General features: G+C 44.2%; 1 protein-coding gene across 10 annotated transcripts; it reads left to right on the top strand.

Moving 5' to 3' along the window:
• Positions 1 to 1114: 1114 nt before the first annotated feature.
• LOC120961845 (uncharacterized) lies at positions 1115 to 13608 on the top strand. Of its 10 annotated transcripts, none has more exons than XR_012187363.1 (7): positions 1115 to 1872; positions 3216 to 3607; positions 4417 to 4575; positions 5176 to 5264; positions 12197 to 12405; positions 12508 to 12613; positions 13246 to 13608. XR_012187363.1 is itself a non-coding variant. In XM_073501153.1 (4 exons), exons 1-3 carry the CDS (start codon positions 1193 to 1195, stop codon positions 4557 to 4559), a joined length of 1215 nt encoding a protein of 404 aa, XP_073357254.1. In that variant the 5' UTR covers positions 1116 to 1192; the 3' UTR covers positions 4560 to 4575; positions 13246 to 13537. The 10 variants fall into 10 exon arrangements, 4 of the variants coding, with proteins under 4 accessions (XP_073357254.1, XP_073357253.1, XP_073357252.1 ...); XR_012187362.1 differs by having other exon boundaries at positions 1116 to 1872; positions 5106 to 5264; XR_012187365.1 differs by lacking the exon at positions 12197 to 12405 and having other exon boundaries at positions 1116 to 1872; positions 12527 to 12613.
• Positions 13609 to 20217: the final 6609 nt, after the last annotated feature.

Raw genomic sequence — 20217 nt, 5'->3', positions numbered from 1 at the left:
CATAGGTCAATGAAGTCAAGGATCTTCTTCGGATCCAGCATAAGAGGCACATAGCTGCTTTTGGCTCTCGCAACCCTTTGCTGTCTGTCTCTGATGATTTCTGCAAGTTCTTCATCATCAGCTTCATTATCATCCGATAGAACATGGAAAACCACTTGCTTCTTATGAGGACTTGCCCCAGCCCTGCGGGCGTAGGCTGGTTCACGGCCTCATTCCTATGCCGTTGCCATCTCCGTCCCCGCCATCGCCCGCGCCAATGACGGCCGAGGAGGAGGAGGACCCCATGAGGTAGGTGATGGAGGACTCCCTTCACACCCACGACGAGCGCCAATGGCAGGGCCTCGAGGAGATGATGGCCCTGTCAGCGGCCGGCGACGTCGCCTTCCCAGAGCTCGACGCCTACGTTAATGAGGAGGCCATGGAGGACGTCCGGGAAGAGGCACCGAGGGAGGAGGAGCCGACGGGATGGAACAAGGCCTTGGTCGGGCCGTCCTGGACATGGACGGAGACCGTGTTGTGCACGCCTGAGGTGGACGCCGCCCCGTGGTCACCTTCCGCGCCACGGGAAAAGGTTGTGCAGGCACCACCGCAGCCACCACAACAGACGCCTCCCGCCTCGCAGGGGCCGCCAGCCTACCTCTGGCAGCCACCTCCGTACGTCGACCTCACTGGCGACGACGACGACGATTAGGACGACGGCTACGGAAGACGATGGCGGTATCGGCGGCGACGACCCTTATCTAGTTTTATAAATGTTTTTAAGTTTATGTTTATATTGATGTGGTGAACCTGGCTACCATGGACGTTTTAATGCTTATATTAATGTTTTTATATTATTTGCAATGTTTATTTGAGTATTTTTGTGTTAAATTTAAAGTTCAAATAATAAGACAGTTTGGGATGCGACGGACCGGTTGGGCACACCGACAACCGCACGACGGTAAACGGACGGACTTGCCCGTTTATCAGCCCAAATGAACGAAATCCGAACGAAACCGAAGTCTTTTTGGTCGTGCGTCGGAGTTGCCCTAACGCACGATCAGTGAGTGAACGATCCGACGGCTCGCAGCGCGGCCGACGAAGCGCTTCAACCAGTCGGCTGGATCTGGGTCGAAACGTTTTCCGACCAGACACGAATATCTCAGCGCCCAAACCCTAGCTAGCCCCTCCCACCCACCCTCCCTCAATCCAAATGGACGGCGACGGCAGCCTCCGCTTCGACTTCGAGGACGACGTCGACGCCTTCAGCGCTGGATCCGGGTTCGCGTCCTCCGAAGCCCCCATCGTCGCCGTGGGAGGGCCGTCCCGTGGCCGCGGCCACGGAAGCATCGAAATGGATGGCGACGAGGACAGCCTCCGCTTCGACTTCGAGGACGGCCTCGACGCGGCCGGCGCTGGTACCGAATCCTCGGCCTGGCCCTTCGAAGCCCCCATCCCCGCCGCTGGAGGGCCGTCCCATGGCCCTGTCAGCGGAAGCATCCAAATGGACGGCGACGAGGGCAGCCTCCGCTTCGACATCGAGGACGGCCTCGACGCGGCCGGCGCTGGCACCGGATCCTTGGCCTGGTCCTTCGAAGCCCCCATCCCCGCCGCTGGAGGGCCGTCCTATGGCCCTGGCAGCGGAAGCATCCAAATGGACGGCGACGAGGACAGCCTCCACTTCGACATCGAGGACTACCTCGACGCGGCCGGCGCTGGCACCGGATCCTCGGTCTGGTCCTTCGAAGCCCCCATCCCCGCCGCTGGAGGGCCGTCCCATGGCCCTGACAGCGGAAGCATCCAAATGGACGGCGACGAGGGCAGCCTCCGCTTCGACCTCGACGCCGTCGGTGCTGGATCCGGCTCCGACGAGGAGATCCCGGAGTGTATAATGTGAGGAACATCTCCATCTCAATCACTTTTATTTTAGTCCTGCGAAGTTTACAGAGGCTGAGAGAGGGAGAGAGGGAGGGAGGGAGGGAGGGAGGGAGCTGCATACCTCGACCTCGTCCTCTCCGGTGACCAGCCAACGGCAGCAAGCTTCAGCCTCCGCACTACCTCCTCTCCACACCTGCCACGACCCCCTCCTCCTGCAACCCCTTTTCCCTTTCTCCGCTTTCCCCTCGTCGTGCCACCCCCTTTCCCTCCTCCCTCCACCCCCTTTCCCCTCCAGATCTGCTACAGAGTTAGGTTATGTCTATGAAGTTGTGATTTAATTAGCAATCATACAAAGTTAGGTTGTGTCTATGGTGCCGCCACACCATACTTAATAAGCGTTATAATGTTATGAAGGGGGTCGGTCGCCATAAAACGCGTTACGCCATAAAAACATTGGTGTTTATGTATTTGCAGCGAACCCGCAACGGACACCGTATCCGATACGGATACTGCTCCAATATGTTCTGGATATGTACCCCCTGAGTATCAGGGAATAGATGATCCAAAACAATGCCGATACTTCATGGATACTCGGCCAGTGCGTTTCGGATATGGTCCAGCCCAGTTAAGAGGTAAGTAGCGATACAACCCTAGTCCCCTGATGCCTCATATTTCCCCTCCTTGCTGCTTTCCTCCCGAGCTCCACAGCAAGCGGCGGCAGACCGGCGGCGAGCAGACAACGAGCTGCTCCTCTTCTCCTTTCTCTTCTTATGATCTCATCTCCTCTGATACTCTCCTCCAGATGGCGGCTCCTGCTGAACCTACCAACCTAAGGGCACCATTGTGGAGCCATGTTACAGTGTTAGTAGTGTTCTGATCCTCTCCTATGGACTTTGACCTACCAGCTCAGTATTTTGGTGAATTAAGAAGAACAGTAAAACTTTTCCAAAATGGCGAATTCACGTATCTGCATTGGCCCGATACTGATACACGTATCCGCATCTGTGCATTCTAGGTGCCCATGCTGTATGAATTTCTGGAGTAACCAACTATGATGGATTTAAGAATTATCACATAATAGAACATAATTGGTAGGTTTTGATTTAGCTGATTCAGTTTGTTAATTTTTGGCGCCTTCAATTAAACTGGTTTTCGTATTGTTTAATTAGTGATTGATGTAATCCTTAACTTCTGTGACGATTCATATTGTTACTCAAAGTTCTGTCTCCTGTGCTACCCACTAGATCATATACTGTTTGACTTGGCATTTAAGCCCATTTCAATCTTCAGTCTAGCTGTTGTAAGGAGTGCTGTCTAAACTTTAACATAAACTGTCTTCCTTCCAATCTGAATTGCAGGTTTAGCGTGGGCTTTTGCCTTAATGGACCTAATTGCAAGTGCATGCATGTTAAGCTACCTGGGCCGCCTCCTGTTCAAGAAGTCCTCCAGAAGTTTCAACAGACGAATGCCTATAACTATGGTTCATCAAGCACAACTTATCAGCCTAGAGACAATAACTGTAAGCAGAAGGCGAAACCTCAAGTCCAGCATGAGTCAGTGCTGGAGAATCAAAATTTGGCTGTAAATGCTACTCTTGTAGCGCAACAACCTGCTGCTCAGCATGTGCAGACAGAAAATCCACCACCTCATCTACAGCAGCAGCAAAATGCTCAGGTTCAAGGTGTCCATAATGGTTCATCTATCCAAAAGCTACCACAACTGCAAGCCCACTTCCACAAGGGCAATCAAGGTGGGAGCTTCTAGACAGTTTTGTGAAGCTTTCAACACATATTATATGAAAACTATAAATATAGCCGTATTACCTGTATCGGTCTTCAGGGACAATGAGTTCCTTGACTTGTTGTTCCTTATGCTTCCCGTCTTCTTGATAGAATGATGGGCTTACTTTTCAGAACTTGTTCTGCAGTGTTCTTAACTGTCCTTTAGCAAGAGTCATAATTCGCTATCGTGTTATGCTAGAAAAAACTAATTTTCTCTGAATAATTAGACAAACTAATCTATGGCTAAGCAATCAAGATGATTCCTATACAACTAACATTATTGATTAGATGTATGTGTTCCTTGCATAAAATGGTTTGGCGAGTAGAACATGAAATTGAGTCACTTGGCTATTTACCTCTTTATGTAATTTGGAACTATGCCAATGGAATCTTGTGAGCACATTGAAGCAATATATGAGTTTTGGAATTATGCTCATAGCATTCTTTGGGCACATTAATACACAAATTTATTGCCTAGATACTTGTGACATTTGTATCTTCTAGGGACCACATAGGAAGTGATTTCCATGTTATTTTATGGCATAATCTGAAGCCAAAAGTGTTGTTGTAGTCTTTGTCCTTAGTAATAATCTAGAGGACAGAGGGCTGAGAAGATCCGTCTTGTTGACTTGTCAAGACAATCTTAATGATCTCTCTTGCATTCCAAAATTTCATTATTTCTGGTCCATGCACATGCTTCCTTTTACAAAACAAAAAAATCAATGTTGAAGTGGTTCTAAGTTCTAACAGATTTTATGTTAACATGTTAAAAAAATAGGTACTTGGTTATTAAATTTTGCAACCAGGAGAATCTGGATTTTGGTTCAGTGGGGTGTTTTTGCCCCTCAAAAAGGATTAATGAGGTTGAACTTGACGAAGCATGTCCATGGAGAGTGTCATTTCAATATTCTCCATCTCTAGAACTCATCATTTCCAGGTAAATCATACATTCCTCTTAGGCTCTCAGCTAGCAATAGCTAATACAATTACACATACACCTCTGTTACACAATATATGCTATAATTTACTTTTAGGGGAAACTATTTATGTGTCTTCTATATATGGTTGTAGATTAATTGTAGTATTTATTGCTGTTGAGAGTAGAGCACGAAATTAACTTAGTCTACTTATTAAGGGAGTTAATTAATGGTACAGGTGGATTGGTAATCATGAGTTGTTTCTTTTTCTTTTGACGTAATCATGACTTCATCTCATTTATACCTTTTAGTATTTTTTCTTTGTCATTTAGCTCTAAGCACACGGAACATATTTAATGGCCTAGCTTTTAACATAGGTTGGCCCAAACTCAAACGTCAGTACTAAAAAAAACAGACATTAAGTGGAAGAAAATATTACCTCCAAAACAAGGGACAAGTATATATATATATACAGACGCGACAAACTTCTAACCTACATATATTTTGACGAAGGTGGCAATCTAGTATAATATCATTTGTTTTGCAACAGAGTATTTGAAAAGTAAAATAGTGCTATTCTGTTGGATACATCAAATTATGGCTGAACACACTTTCTTCAGTGTCTGCAAAACTTCTAGTACTGGTGGTGGAATTTAGAAATATGCTCACAGAAGCCCATTGTGGTCAGAACTTCTCTCCAGTGGCTTAGGTACATCACAATTTTTAAAATCTTGTCCATACTTATTTTATTGTCATCATTTCACATTATATCTTTCCAGTGGCGGATAGTACTACTCTTTCTCACTGATGGAATATAGCATCTCATAGCAGATTAGATGACATAAGCTTGTGTATTCACACCATACTGCACTGCATGCTAATATTTGTTGATTCCACCGAGTTTCTCCTTGCATAATACTCCCTCCGTCCCATAATATAAGAGCGTTTTTAACACTAGTGTAGTATCAAAAACACTCTTATATTATGGGACGGAGGGAGTATTTAACAACAGATCTTATGCTATAGACATTTCCACTAATTTATGCTTAAAGGGGAAATATTTATGTCTTCTAAGGGGACTAAAGGCTTTTGTTGTTTTTGTTGATAGTAGAGCATGTAAATAGCTTCTTAGTTTAGTTATTTATAAGGAAGTTAGTTGATGGTAGAGATGCTCTGGTAATCATGAGTCATTTTTCTCCTTTTTAATTAATATGTTTCATTTATCTTCTATTGTACCTCCAGTTTGGTACATTTTTGTCATTTAGCTCCAAGCTATGGGACAAAAAGCATCTAAAGACTTAGTTTTTAAAAAGAGATTGACTCAATTGTATGCCCAACTCACATCAGCATCCAAAGAATGTTAATAGGAGCATTTAGTGGAAAATATTGCCGCCAAAACTAGAGTAACAAACAAGTATGTAACACAGTATATATTCTGCTTTGATGGTTGTAATTTGGTAATAATATAATTTGTTTTGTAATACAGTAGTCTAAAAGTAAAATTATGCTATTCAGTTGGATACTAAATTATTGTTAAATTTACCTTTTTCAAGGGCTCTTCCCTTGAAAAGGTTACTTCTAATTTTGGTGGCTACATTGGTGGTTGGATTTGGAAATTTACTTGCAAAAGTTCATTATGGTTAGAATTTCTCTCCATTGGCTCAAGGTACAATAAATTATGGAAATCCACCCGCCTGAGTACTAGGAACTGGCTGCCGCGGCCCCACATCGAAGCATGCCTGCCCTGCCACGTGTCTTGCTCGTCAGCCGCCAACCCACCCTAGCCGCCACCGTCCTAGAGCGAAGCATCCGCGCCCCGCCACCTCTCTTCCTCACTAGCTGCTAGCCTCCATTGCGGTCTTTGCGATGATCCCGTTGTTGTTGTAGGAGCTGGCTGCCAGTGCCCCTGCTTGCCGATTTTCAGCGGTGCCTGTGCCGCTGCCGCTGCTTGGTGGGTCGGTCCTTGCTCTGTTCCATGCTCGTCTGACATCATGTGATTTTGCTTGGTTCCCTTTAAGCATTGTAAAAAGAAGGCAATTTCTTTGTCACCGGGCTTCCTTTCCATCCCTTGCGTGGTCTGCGTCTCTGGGCATACTCTGGCAAGATTTCTTATCTGTTGTGCCCTGTTGCCCCCGTGGAATCTTCACCACTCCCTATGTTTGTTGTTGATAAGGTTGTCTCTCATGCTGCTAAGGTTGCTGATGATGTTGCATGATTCAGCAGTGGATGATGTTGCATGACCCCAGAAAACACCAAGGAGAGACAAAAAAAAGGACACAAAAAAGTCTCTGGTCAAGTAAAACAAGATCTAATATTCAGGCAATGCATGATTCAGCAGTGGATGTATTAAGTCTAGTTGCCAGTTTGGTTTCGTGCCCGGGAGGTCGACCATGGAAGCCATATTCTTGGTACGACAACTTATGGAGAGATACAGGGAGCAAAAGGAGGACTTGCATATGGTGTTCATTGACTTGGAGAAGGCCTATGATAAGATACCGCGGAATGTCATGTGGTGGGCCTTGGAGAAACACAAAGTCCTAGCAAAGTACATTTCCCTCATCAAGGACATGTATGATAATGTTGTGACAAGTGTTCGAACAAGTGATGTCGACGTTGATGACCTCCCGATTAAGATAGGATAATCAGGGGTCAGCTTTGAGCCCTTATCTTTTTGCCTTGGTTATGGATGAGGTCACAAGGGATATACAAGGAGATATCACATGGTGTATGCTCATTGCGGATGATTTGGTGCTAGTTGATGATAGTCGGACGGGGGTAAATAGGAAGTTAGAGTTATGGAGACATACCTTGGAACCGAAAGGGTCTTAGTAGAACTAAAACCGAGTACATGATGTGCGGTTTCAGTACTACTAGGTGTGAGGAGGAGGAGGTTAGCCTTGATGGGTAGGTGGTGCCTCAGAAGGATACCTTTCGATATTTGGGGTCAAAGTCGCAGGAGGATGGGGGTATTGATGAAGATGTGAACCATCGAGTCAAAGCCGGATGGATGAAGTGGCGCCAAGCTTCTGGCATTCTCTGTGACAAGAGAGTGCCACAAAAGCTAAAAGGCAAGTTCTACAGGATGACGGTTCGACCCGCAATGTTGTATGGCGCTGAGTGTTGGCCGACTAAAAGGTGACATGTTCAACAGTTAGGTGTGGCAGAGATGCGTATGTTGAGATGGATGTGTGGCCACACGAGGAAGGATCAAGTCCGGAATGATGATATACGAGATAGAGTTGGGGTAGCACCAATTGAAGAGAAGCTTGTCCAACATTGTTTGAGATGGTTTGGGCATATTCAGCGCAAGCCTCCAGACGCTCCAGTGCATAGCGGACGGCTAAAGCGGGCGGAGAATGTCAGGAGAGGTCGGGGTAGACCGAATTTGACATGGGAGGAGTCTATTAAGAGAGACCTGAAGGATTGGAGTATCACCAAAGAACTAGCTATGGACAGGGGTGCGTGGAAGCTTGCTATCTATGTGCCAGAGCCATGAGTTGGTCGCGAGATCTTATGGGTTTCACCTCTAGCCTACCCCGACTTGTTTGGTGTTAGGAACTAATAGTATTGGTTTAGGAGTCCTATTAGTCTATGTTTACTTTCCTTGCACCTAAAGTCTTATGTAATATATATATGCCCTATGGTCTTTCAATAGAGATAAGTTGCTTCCCTAACATTTGGGACTAAAGGCTTTGTTGTTGTTGTTGTTGCCAGATTAGTAGTATTAATTTTTAGAGTAATTGTGCCAAAAATTACGGAGATGGGATCTGCTGTACATGCCTATTTCCCCTGGTTACCATAATAGCTTCATCAATTTCCAAATTAATTGCCTCAAGTTGCCAAAGATGGATTTGCTATACTCACCCACACCTAATTTCCAGATTAGTTGTCTCTAAATGCCAGATTCGCTGTATCGGTTTCCAAATTAATTGTCTCAAGTTGTCGAAGATGGATTTGATGTACTCACCTGCACCTAGTTTCTAGATTAGTTATCTCTAATTGCCAGATTGGTTGTACTAATTTCCAAATTAATTGTGTCAAGTTACCAAAAATGAATTTTTTGTACGGGTAATTTCCAGATTAGTTGTCTCTACTTTCTAGATTTGGTGTATCAGTTGCCATACTGGTTGCCGACCTTGCCATTCTCGTGCCCGTGTCTTCCCCTTGTCAAAAATCCCTAGCGCTCGCATACATGTGACTGAGAGATCCCGTGGCACCTCCTGGAGTCCCGGGCCCCATTCTATCCCTTCGTCGTCTAGCTCGCGGGTGATTAAGATCACCCCATGAAGTCTGTAAACAAAACACCGCAAAAAACAGTGATGCAAAACAGAGAGAAAGGAGCGTGGATTGCGCTCACTGGAAGCCGAGGCGCGCTCGCATCAGAGCAGGCACGAGCTACCTCCAGTATGGAGGAGTGATCTTGCTGAAGAAATAAAGGGATAGAGGAGAGAGAGGGGAGGGGGGATAGAAGAGCGGCAGGGAAGACAATGCTAGATACTAAGCATCCTGTGGGCTTGATGTGTGCGCTACTTCCGTTTCGCTGAACCACGCGATGCGCAGGCACGGATCTCAGCGCCCCGCCGCACGGGAGGGTGAGGATGCGCACGCCCCTCGTTAGATTTTCCCAACTATGAAAAAGATTCGAACTCTTGCCGTGATCAGTGATCAATTGGCTGCCCAGTCTTAGTGGAGGCTGTGGACTCTTACCGCCACCAGCTAACTGCCTACACTCAGTGGCTTGATGGTGATGCTCTTGCTCGTGTTGTGTCCGTCTTCGTCGTGAATGTCCTGCCTCAGTTTTCTTATGAGATTGTGTGACTCTTTCGGCCTTCATCATATGGACTCACCTTCGTCAGCGATACCAACAGGCTGGTGATGCCATTTACCAGTCCGCAGGGGCAAAACTTCAGCAGGATGATGCCTCTGTTGATGAGTTCTACGCTTAGAGTTCTGCTATTCAGCGTCAGTTGGATTATCTTTGCATTGCTGGTTGTCACACGTGCTTTTGTTGCGTGGTTGTTTGTGTTGACCTGGAGTTCCAACAAATTTCCGAGTTCTTGATGTGGCTCTGTAAGGAGTTTGAGCCACGACATGCCCAACTCTTTGTGAGTGTGCTCCATGTCTCTTCTGAAGGCACTCACATAGATACACGTAGAGGAGACTCATCTGCATGGTGCTGGTTTAATAGAGCTTTCTTTAGTGCTACACTGAATACTACTAGCTACTTGCCCATGTGTTGCAACGGGGCATACATGTTATACTGGTTCAATAACAATCATGTCCGACATATACCTTACGCCCATCATATTCTAGATTGTGGTAAGATTTGATTTGATTTGAGTATGGGTAGGGGATGGTAAGGAAAGATTTGATTTAGTCGAGGTCTTGTTAAGATTTGATTTTAGTTGGGTAAGGGTAAGGGAAGGCAAGGAAAGTTTTGATTTATTTCAGGTTTTGATAAGATATAATTTGATTGAGTTGATGCGGGACATGGTTATGGTAAGATTTGGTTGAGTTAATGCATGATATGGTTTCCAATAGGACAAGGAAAGGAACGTATCGATGTGGTTTTGATTATTCCAAACCAAGGAGGGCATGAAGAGTAAAAATCAATGTAAGGGGGCGAGGGAGGAGGTGAGGATATCGCTTGCACCTCCTTTTAGTTCATGGTCTTCTGTGGTATGCCTCAGGGGGCATCCTTAGAGCATCTACAACTAGGCTCCTCAAACCCCTGCTAAACGTTCGGGGGGACAACCCGATCATTGTCTGGTCACGAATTCGCCACCCAACCACTCGCCTATACCCAGCCCATACCTAGTCCAAATGTGGGGCGGTCCGGACGCGGCCCCCACGTCGGACTGGCCTAGTCTGACCCCACAAATACCCCACCCTGGACAAAACCCTAGTCTAGTCTTGACTACTCCGCTCCACTGCTTGTCTCCTTCCGTAGTTCCGTCCACTTCGTGTCCCCTCCCCTCCCCACACCATGTCCAACTCCAGCAACGGATCCGGCAACGAGTCGTACTCCATCGTCTGGGGGGCGCTCAAGGAGGAATCTAGCTCCTTCGCCCCGGACGACGAGGAGCACATCCTCCGCATTGCCCTTCGCCGTTCATGGATGGATAGGAGCGGGAACTCAAGCTCCGCGATCGAAGGGGCAGCTCCGCATTGGCCTGAAGCCGCACATCGCTGTCCGTGCCCTCCCCTTTCATGTGGTGGGGCGACTAGTGGTGCCTGGCACCTCTAGCCCTTGCTTCTCCCGAGAGGCGCTGGGTGCTCGTGCCCGCACTGTAGAGCCTGCTGCCATGGCTGCCTGAGTTGAAGGTGCGGGTCGCTCGCTACGGAAGGCAAAAGGGCCGCGCAGGCCTTCAGCCGGCCTGGTTGGTGGTGGTGCAGATCCGCGCTCGAGCCCCCCCCCCCCCCCCCCCCCCCCCGGCGATCTCCTCCGCTACGCATCCGCCGGTCCTTCACCTCGGTGGAGGCAGACGCTCACCGCCGCGGTTGTGGCAAAAATGCGAAGGCGCTCCGGATTGGCATCGAGAAGTCCGAGCGCCTCGCGAAACAGAAGGCGGCGGCCGTGGCATAAGCCGCCCGACTCACTAAGGAGCAGGCCCGCGCTGCTTGGCGTGTGGTCGGGATCCGTTTCTCCTCTTCATCTGACAGCGGAAGAACCAACAACGGCGATGACTCCCCTCCTGCCATCGACGCCTACGCCGAAGACTACAACCGCTGCTTCGGAGACCCCAAGTGGAAGCGACCAACGAGGAAGTGGTTAAGAGCGTGTTTGGTTCTCGTCCTTGAGTTGAAGTGCCTTGCCTGGAGAGCGCATGGAGCCGCCTGTGCATTGTTTGGTTGGTGATCTGGGGAATCAACTGCACGCCTGGCCTGGTATAAGTCTGGCATCCCCTCTGTATCTACAAAAGAGGAGTCGATGTAGTAACCAAACTAGCGATAAGTCTGGCATCCCCTCCGTATCTACTAGCATCTACTAGTAGTTTGCTATCGTATTTTGCTATGTAGCTATGTTGAACATGCTATCGAACAATCTATGTCTTGCTATGTCGAACTTGGTATGTCCTGTCCTATTTATGTTGATCTACGTCTTGCTATTTTCACGTTGCATGCATTGCATGGATTTGGGGGTTAGCATATGAGGGGGACGGCTGTGGACGCGGACATTTGAGGGGTGACCGGACACGTCCGAGGATATATAGGGGCTCAAATTAGTACTACCTCCGTTCCAAATTATAAGATGTTTTGGATATTTCAATATGGTCTACATAGACTGAAATGAGTGAACAAACACACTAAAACGCGTCTATATACATCCGATTCTCATTTTTTTATAAGATCTTATAATTTGGAATGGAAGGGGTACATTCTGGTTGTAGATGCTCTAAAGTGTTAGGGTTGTAAACTTGGTAAACAGATTCAGTTTTCTTAATGTTCACCTCCGAGCTTCTGATGGCGAGCCTCCTTATGATCTGACTCACTATCGTCATCTTGTTAGTTGCCTCTTCTATCTAGCATCTCCTATCCAGTTCGCGTTCTGGGTCACCTCCTTCGGGTTGTACATATCTTTCGAATCTCTGGCCACTTTCTGCTTAATGTGTCTTTTCTTAGTTAGTTTCTCATTGCCAGGAAGACAAAGAAACATATTGCAATTTCCCGTTTGAGCAGAGGCCATGGTTGCAAGCTATGGCTCTTGTGACAGAGGTGACTTGATTATGGTGGTTACTTGAGGATTTTTGTCTTTTTGTTACTACATTGACTCCTCTTTTGTCTAACAACACATGTGCTATTGGTATTTCTTGAGATCTGGTAAAAGCATGAGCTCAACAAACATATTGGTATGGACGCTTATACTCCCTCCGTCCCAAAATAAGTGTCTCAACTTTGTACTAGCTTTAGTACAAAGTTGTACTAAGCTTGAGACACTTATTTTGGGACAGAGGGAGTATGAGATAATAGGTACAAGATCAGGTTGCTCTTCAGTATGTGCCTTCAGAGCTTCAGTTGGAGGCCTTGGGAATAGATCAGGATGCTTCCCTCGTAAAAGTAAGTTTGTATCTTCACGCTGTTGTGCACTGCATGCTAAAACTTATTAATTGCCTAAGAAATTGTTATAAGTTTCTTACAGATCTTATGCTAAAGACATTCCCACTTATTTATATTTCCTTGGCCTTGAACTCGAATTAAGTCGGTTGAACTCACATTCCAAATGGATCTTATTTTTTTGTAGCAAGTCAGTTAAGGAGAGCAAGCCAATTAAGGAAATATTTCAATCATGGTCTTTAGGGTGTGTGTGAGGTAGTTAGGGGAGATGTGTAGAGACTAGAGAGTAAGCCAATTGAGGAATCTTATCATTGCAGTCTGAATACATGGTTGCTATTATCTTGGGCCTAATTTATGTATCATCCCCCTCCTTTCCTCTATGAGGTCATCTTGACCAGGCGTGGAAAATGAGACAACAGTATACAATACTACTAGATTAGGATAACTTGGCGCTTACCATCCAGGTTAGCTAATTGAATTAAGTATTGTATACCACTACATGTACTTTAATTTGTTCGTAGCTGACCAATGAGTACCTCAGAACTGAATGAAGCTAACTGATGGTTTGTAACCATTTAGGACTTACTTTATGGCAATTTGCGGCTACGAAATTGAAATCCTGGATCTTGTTGCAGGCTTCGCTGATCGCTGCTAAGGCACAGGGTGCTGATGACGTCGCTGACAACGAAGGCAAGGGCATCATGCTATTTTGTCAGTACAAGGGAAGCGAAGAGAATGGTGAGGACTCTGGCTGATCTACTGAAGGAAGCTGTACGTGATAGTTTCTTTCTACGATGATTGTTTTCTTCCTGCCGATTCCCAAGAGGATCTGGGGCCTCTTCCCATTGGAGGCATATATGTATTCCTGAGTATATCTTGCATGTACTGTCTTGTCATAGCAAGCAACTTGGGACCAGCTTCAGACAAGTAGTATGTTTCAGTTTTGAACCAAACTAGGCTACTCCTGCAATGAATGAATCTCCCTTTTGGTTTGCACACACAGTGGATTGTACTGCTGTTCCTTTTTTTGGGCAACTGCGTAGATAGTACTCTGTCCACAAATAAATGCATGCAGTGGGTTCATAATCCATGCTAGTATGTATGACAAAAGGCGCAGAATTGACAGCAATTTCGAGGAGCTCGTGGCAAAAAAGACAAAATTTGGGTGTCGGAGAAACTTTTGAACTGAACACTGTTCACACAGGATTTGTCTTTTTTGCCACAAGCTCCTCAAATGTCCAAACAAGCTAAAATTTTGCACAGACATCACGCATTTAAGCATCTTGCGCCACAAAAAGAAAATCAGACTTTTTGCTATATTTTTAGATTTTACTGTTCACCGGGTGTAGATGAGCTTGGACAACAAATTGAATTTGTGCAGAATTAACAGTCCATCTGCATCTCCAGCAGAAAAGCACTATTCAGCCACAGAATATCAGCCTAGTGGCCGGGAAGAAGTGGGAAACTGACAGTACAACTGTCGGCAACATCTGGAAGAAGCACAGATTTCAGTTCCCCATTGCGGAGAAAACCAGTCATCAGAGAGGCGTCTCAACTGAAGATGTGAAAGAGATGGGACTCATCAGAGAGGAATCACAATGGGGCCAAGGAAAATGCACGTATCTTCAAAAACTGTTGGTGGTGTGCGTGTGCGCCTTTGTGATCCAACTTTAAATTTGTCGCAATCCACAACCAAACAAACCCAAAACCAAACCAAACCAATTGTAACACGTTGGCAGGGCCAGAAGAGACTGTGGCATGATGTCAAAACGCTGGGGCAGGCACTGGGATCACAACAGGCATGAGGGCATGAAGAAACTGATATGCCGTTGGGCTGAGAGGCGTCACATTCACCCTCCAGATAGACCACTGGCCTTAGGAAAAGGAAATCATCTTTATTTCAGCCATTAATTCAATGACTGGGCACTCAAAATGGTCAGTCAGACGGGAACCCAAAAGGCACATGAGGCTGGTCCATATCAAACCTCTTTCTACTGGGATGTGGGAACAACATTGCAAATTTATTGAGTACTGAGAACAGCACTGGTAAATGCTATTGTTGCTTAACATGGGGAATGCAATAAATTTGCAAGAGGGACGTAGTAGGTTCACTAACACCGTCTACATAATTCCATGCAATAGTCCTACTAAAATGTAGAGAGTTTTACCACTGCATAAAGGCTTATCCTCTGTTGCCATCGTCGATAGTAACATTGTAGAACCAGTACATAGAATATGGCCATAACAGCCATTAAGCAACACGGGTAAATGGATTATATCGCCCTACACCAACAGCATTGGTATTCCGCAAAACAAAGCGTTGGCTTGCATACCAAATATCTTATAGTTAGAGTTATTTACCCAAAACCACCACAGTTGAGGCTACGATAATAACTTGTACCACATTTATGCCAGAAAAAAAAAAACCATCAACCCTGCGCCTAATCTCTAATGCGGAGTCCTGATGGTGTGATAAACTCGCGGAAACAACGAAACTGACAAGCTGGGCCCACCTGTCACGTGATGGTGTGATAAACTCGCGGAAACAACGAAACTGACAAGCTGGGCCCACCTGTCAGGCGTGGCGTGCTTATGTGGATAATATGCTGAGTTGGACAAGGGTCCCACCTGTCAATGACTCAAGTGTTTTTTTACTTTTACTTTTTATTCCTTCCTCTTTTTCCTCCTTGAGCATTTCGACGAACAAGCTGTGAGCGCCCTTATTTCTTCCCTGACTCTGAACGAGCTATGTCGTGGCCGTTTCTTCTTCGTTGTCGAGCCTATGTGCGCTGCCGGGCGAATGATGTCGCTCGAAGTTACGTCGGTATTTCCCCAAAGAGGAAGGGATGATGCAGCACAGCGGCGGTAGGTATTTCCCTCAGATATGAAACCAAGGTTATCGAACCAGTAGGAGAACCAAGCAACACAACGTAAACAACCCCTACACACAGATAACAAATCCTCGCAACCCGACGTGTTAAAGGGGTAGTCAATCCCTTCCGGGGTACGGCGCCTCAAGATAGTCAAACAGACGTGAGGTAAATTGTAGTAGATTGATAAATCAAACGCCAAATAAAATAAATAGAAATAAAACGCAGCAAGGTATTTTTGTATTTTTGGTTTAATAGATCTGAAAATAAATGCAAAAGAAAAGTAGACCGCAAAGGCAAATATATGAGAAAGAAGACCCGGGGGCCGTAGGTTTCACTAGTGGCTTCTCTCGAGAAAAATAGCAAACGGTGGGTAAACAAATTACTGTTGGGCAATTGATAGAAATTCAAATAATCATGACGATATCCAGGCAATGATCATTATATAGGCATCACGTCCAAGATTAGTAGACCGACTCCTGCCTGCATCTACTACTATTACTCCACACATCGACCGCTATCCAGCATGCATCTAGTGTATTAAGTTCATGAAAAAATGGAGTAATGCAATAAGAATGATGACATGATGTAGACAAGATCTACCTATCTAGAGATGGACCCCATCGTTTTATCCTTAGTAGCAACGATACATATGTGTCGTTTCCCCTTCTGTCACTAGGATCAAGCACCGTAAGATCGAACCCACTACAAAGCACCTCTTCCCATTGCAAGATAAATATATCAAGTTGGCCAAACAAAACCCAATATCGGAGAAGAAATACGAGGCTATAAGAGATCATGCATATAAGAGATCAAAGAAACTCAAATAACTTTCATGGATATAAAAATATATAACTGATCATAAACTCAAAGTTCATCAGATCCCAACTAACACACCGCAAAAAGAGTTATATCATATGGATCTCCAAGAGACCATTGTATTGAGAATTCAGCGAGAGAGAGAAAGCCATCTAGCTACTAACTACGGACCCGTAGGTCTACAAAGAACTACTCACGCATCATCGAAGAGGCACCAATGGAGGTGGTGAACCCCATCCGAGATGGTGTCTAGATTGGATCTGGTGGTTCTGGACTCTGCGGCGGCTGGATCAATATTTCGTCGACTCCCCTAGGGTTTTGGGAATATTGGGGTATTTATAGAGCAAAGAGGCGGTCCGGGGGGCACCCGAGGTGGGCACAACCCACCAGGGTGCGCCTGGGCCTCCTGGCGCGCCCTGGTGGGTTGTCCCCTCCTCGGGACTCCCCCGAGGCACAGCCAGGGCCCATTACGTTCCTTCTGGTCCAAAAAAAATCTTCGTAAAGTTTCGTTGCATTTGGACTCCGTCTGATATTGATTTCCTGCGATGTAAAAAACATGCAGAAAACAACAACTCGCACTTGCACTATGTCAATAGGTTAGTACCAAAAAATGATAAATGACTATAAAATGATTATAAAACATCCACGATTGATAATAAAACAACATGGAACAATAAAAAATTATAGATACGTTGGAGACGTATCAGCATCCCCAAGCTTAACCCCTACTCGTCCTCGAGTAGGTAAGTGATAAAAACAGAATTTTTGATGTGGAGTACTGTCTATCATGTCATGTCATATTCTTTTCTTTATAGCATGGACATTTGGACTTTTATGTGATTCAAAGCAATAGTCTAGTTTTGACATGATAATTTAAATACTCAAGCATATCAACAAGCAACCATGTCTTTCAAAATATCAACGCTAAAATAAGTTATCCCTAGCCCATCATGCTCAAACATTGATCCATTCATGAAACACACTCGCATATTAGCTACACCCAATACTCAAGTATGATCATATTGCCTCTTAGTTGGTGCTTTTATAAGAGAAGGTGGAGACTCAAATTCAAAATATGCATAAAGTAAAAGAAAGGCCCTTCACAGAGGGAAGTAGGGATTTGTAGAGGTGCCAGAGCTCAAAGCAAAAAAATAGAGATAAAAACATTTTGGGAGGTGTATCCATCCCACGAACGAAAATGAGTTAGAGTTCCCAACACTTTCCATGCTAGATATATCATAGGCGGTTCCCAAACAGAAAATAAAGTTTATTCCTTTTTCACCATATTTTCACTTTCCATGGCTAGCCGTATCTACGGTTGCCTTCCATACCAACACTTTTCAAAAAATTATTATTTAACAACATAAAGTAAATTCATTTTTGCATTTCGGGACTGGGCATCCCTAAGACCTTTGCCTTACTCTCGTGCAATGACAAGTGAATAAACACTCATCGTGAGAATAACACATCCATCATGGAAAATATTAGCCACCCCTCACCGCTCCGCGAGCGAAACGAACACACAAAAGAGAAGTTTATTTTGAAAATTAGAGATGGCACATACAAATTTGCTTAGAACGGCAAAAGAATACCGCATATAGGTAGATATAGTGGACTCATGTGGCAAAACTGGTTTAAAGGATTTTGGATGCAAAAGTAGAGATCATACTTAGTGCAAAATAAAGGCTAGCAAAAGATTGAGAAGCGACCAACCAAGAAATGAATAATCTCATAAGCAAGCATTAAGCATAATTAACACCGAATAATGCACCACAAGTAGGATATAATTTCATTGCATGACTATTGACTTTCGTGCTTGCATAGGGAATCACAAACCTTAACACCAATATTCTTACTAAAGCATAATTACTCATCAACACAACTCACATATCACATCATCATATCTCAAAACTATTACTAAGAATAAAGTTTATTTTGTCCAATGATCTTCATGAAAGTTTTCACTTATCCTTCTTGGATATCTATCACTTTGGGACTAATTTTCATGTGTTGCTTTTCATAAACTCAAACAAATATAAGTGAAGATCATGAACATATTTTTTTTCTTTCTCTTAAAATAATTTAAGTGAAATAAGAGAGAATTTCTTCAAAATTTTACTAACTCTCAAATAAATCTAAGTGAAGCAAGAGAGCATTTCTTCAAAAATAACTAAGCACACCGTGCTCAAAAAGATATAAGTGAAGCACTAGAGTATGTCCATAGCTCATGAAAGATTTAAGTGAAGCATAGAGAGCAAGTCTAACAAGTCATGATATAATTTTAGCGCTCTCAAATAGGTGTGTCCAGAAAGGATTGATGACTTAAAACACAAAATAAAACAAGCAAAGACCCATATCATACAAGACGCCCCAAGTAAAACACATATCATGTGACGAATAAAAATATAGCTTCGAGTAAAATACCGATGGTCGTTAGAAGAAAGAGGGGATGCCACCGAGTGGCATCCCCAAGCTTAGTTGGTTGCTCATTTTTGGATAAAAGCTTGGGATGCCGGGGCATCCCCAAGCTTAGGCTCTTCTATCCTTCTTTCATCCATCGTAAGATAACCCAAAACTTGAAAACTTCGATCACACAAAACTCAACAAAACCTTCGTGAGATCCGTTAGTATTGTCATCTTTGGTTCGAGATCCATAAGATGCCCTCATGATTGATTCATATGGTGGCCTAATTTTTGTTCTAGGAAAGTGTTCCATACCCTTCCTCAAAGGAAATTGGAACTTAGTGGTGCCTTCTTCCATATCAATCACGGCACCAATAGTGCGTAAAAACGGTCTACCAAGAATAATTGGACAAGACGGATTGCAATAAATATCAAGAACAATAAAATCTATGGGCACATAATTCCTATTTGCAAGAATAAGAACATCATTAATTCTTCCCATAGGCTTTTTAATAGTAGAATCCGCCAAGTGCAAATTCAAAGAACATTCTTCAAGATTGGTAAGACCAAGCACATCACACAAAGATTTCGGAATTGTAGAAACACTAGCACCCAAGTCACACAAAACAAAACACTCATAATTTTTAATCTTAACTTTCATAGTAGGTTCCCACTCATCATGCAATTTTCTAGGAATTGAAACTTCTAATTCCAACTTTTCTTCCAAAGCTTTCATCATAGCATCAACAATATGTTTAGTAAAAGCTTTGTTTTGTTCATAAGCATGGGGTGAATTTAGCATGGACTGCAACAAAGAAATAAAATCAATCAAAGAGCAACTATCATAATTAAAGTCTTTGTAATCCAAAAGAGTGGGCACATCACTAGCTAAAGTTTTGACCTCTCCAAACCCACTTTTATCATTTTTCTCAACAAGATTTTCACCCTCCGAATCATAGGGATGCCTTCTAGCTAAAGTTGACTCTTCTCCAGTCCCTTTTTAATCAATATTAACTTTACTAAACAAGGAATCAATAGAAGAAACACCAATCATTTTAAGATCTTCATCACTTTTGCGAAAGTAATCACTAGAAAACACTTTTTTCTAAAAATTCTCTTTTAGCTCTAAGCACAGCGGTTCTTTTCTTACTTTCATCCATAGAAACATAAAGAGCTTTAATTGATTCATCAACTTTAGGCACAAAATTTTTTAACTTGATATTTTCCACATCAAGAGCAATTCTATCAACACTTCTAGACAAATCATCAATTTTATTCAACTTTTCTTCTATGGTAGTGGTGAAAACTTTTTGTGTCTTGATAAATTCTTTAATATTATTTTCAAGATCAGAGGTGTTCCTATTATTATTGTAAGATAGATTTCCATAGGAATTACCATAATTATTAGAGGAATTACTAGGAAAAGGCCTAGGATTAAAATTACCTCTATAAGCATTGTTACTGAAATTATTTCGAGAGATAAAATTCACATCTATGGCATCACTATTTTGCTCA

This window comes from Aegilops tauschii, chromosome 6 (genome assembly GCF_002575655.3).
Source record: "Aegilops tauschii subsp. strangulata cultivar AL8/78 chromosome 6, Aet v6.0, whole genome shotgun sequence".
NCBI lineage: Eukaryota > Viridiplantae > Streptophyta > Magnoliopsida > Poales > Poaceae > Aegilops > Aegilops tauschii.
This window is presented reverse-complemented; position numbering and strand designations above follow the sequence as displayed.

What these genes read in the sequence shown, in the direction of transcription:
- LOC120961845 (XM_073501153.1), top strand. Translation starts at nt 1,193, where the DNA reads ATGGACGGCGACGGCAGCCTCCGCTTCGACTTCGAGGACGACGTCGAC. An exon ending in GAGATCCCGGAGTGTATAAT is followed by an intron (nt 1,873 to 3,215) that starts GTGAGGAACATC and finishes TCTGAATTGCAG; the next exon opens with GTTTAGCGTGGGCTTTTGCC. An exon ending in CTTCCACAAGGGCAATCAAG is followed by an intron (nt 3,608 to 4,416) that starts GTGGGAGCTTCT and finishes TTAAAAAAATAG; the next exon opens with GTACTTGGTTATTAAATTTT.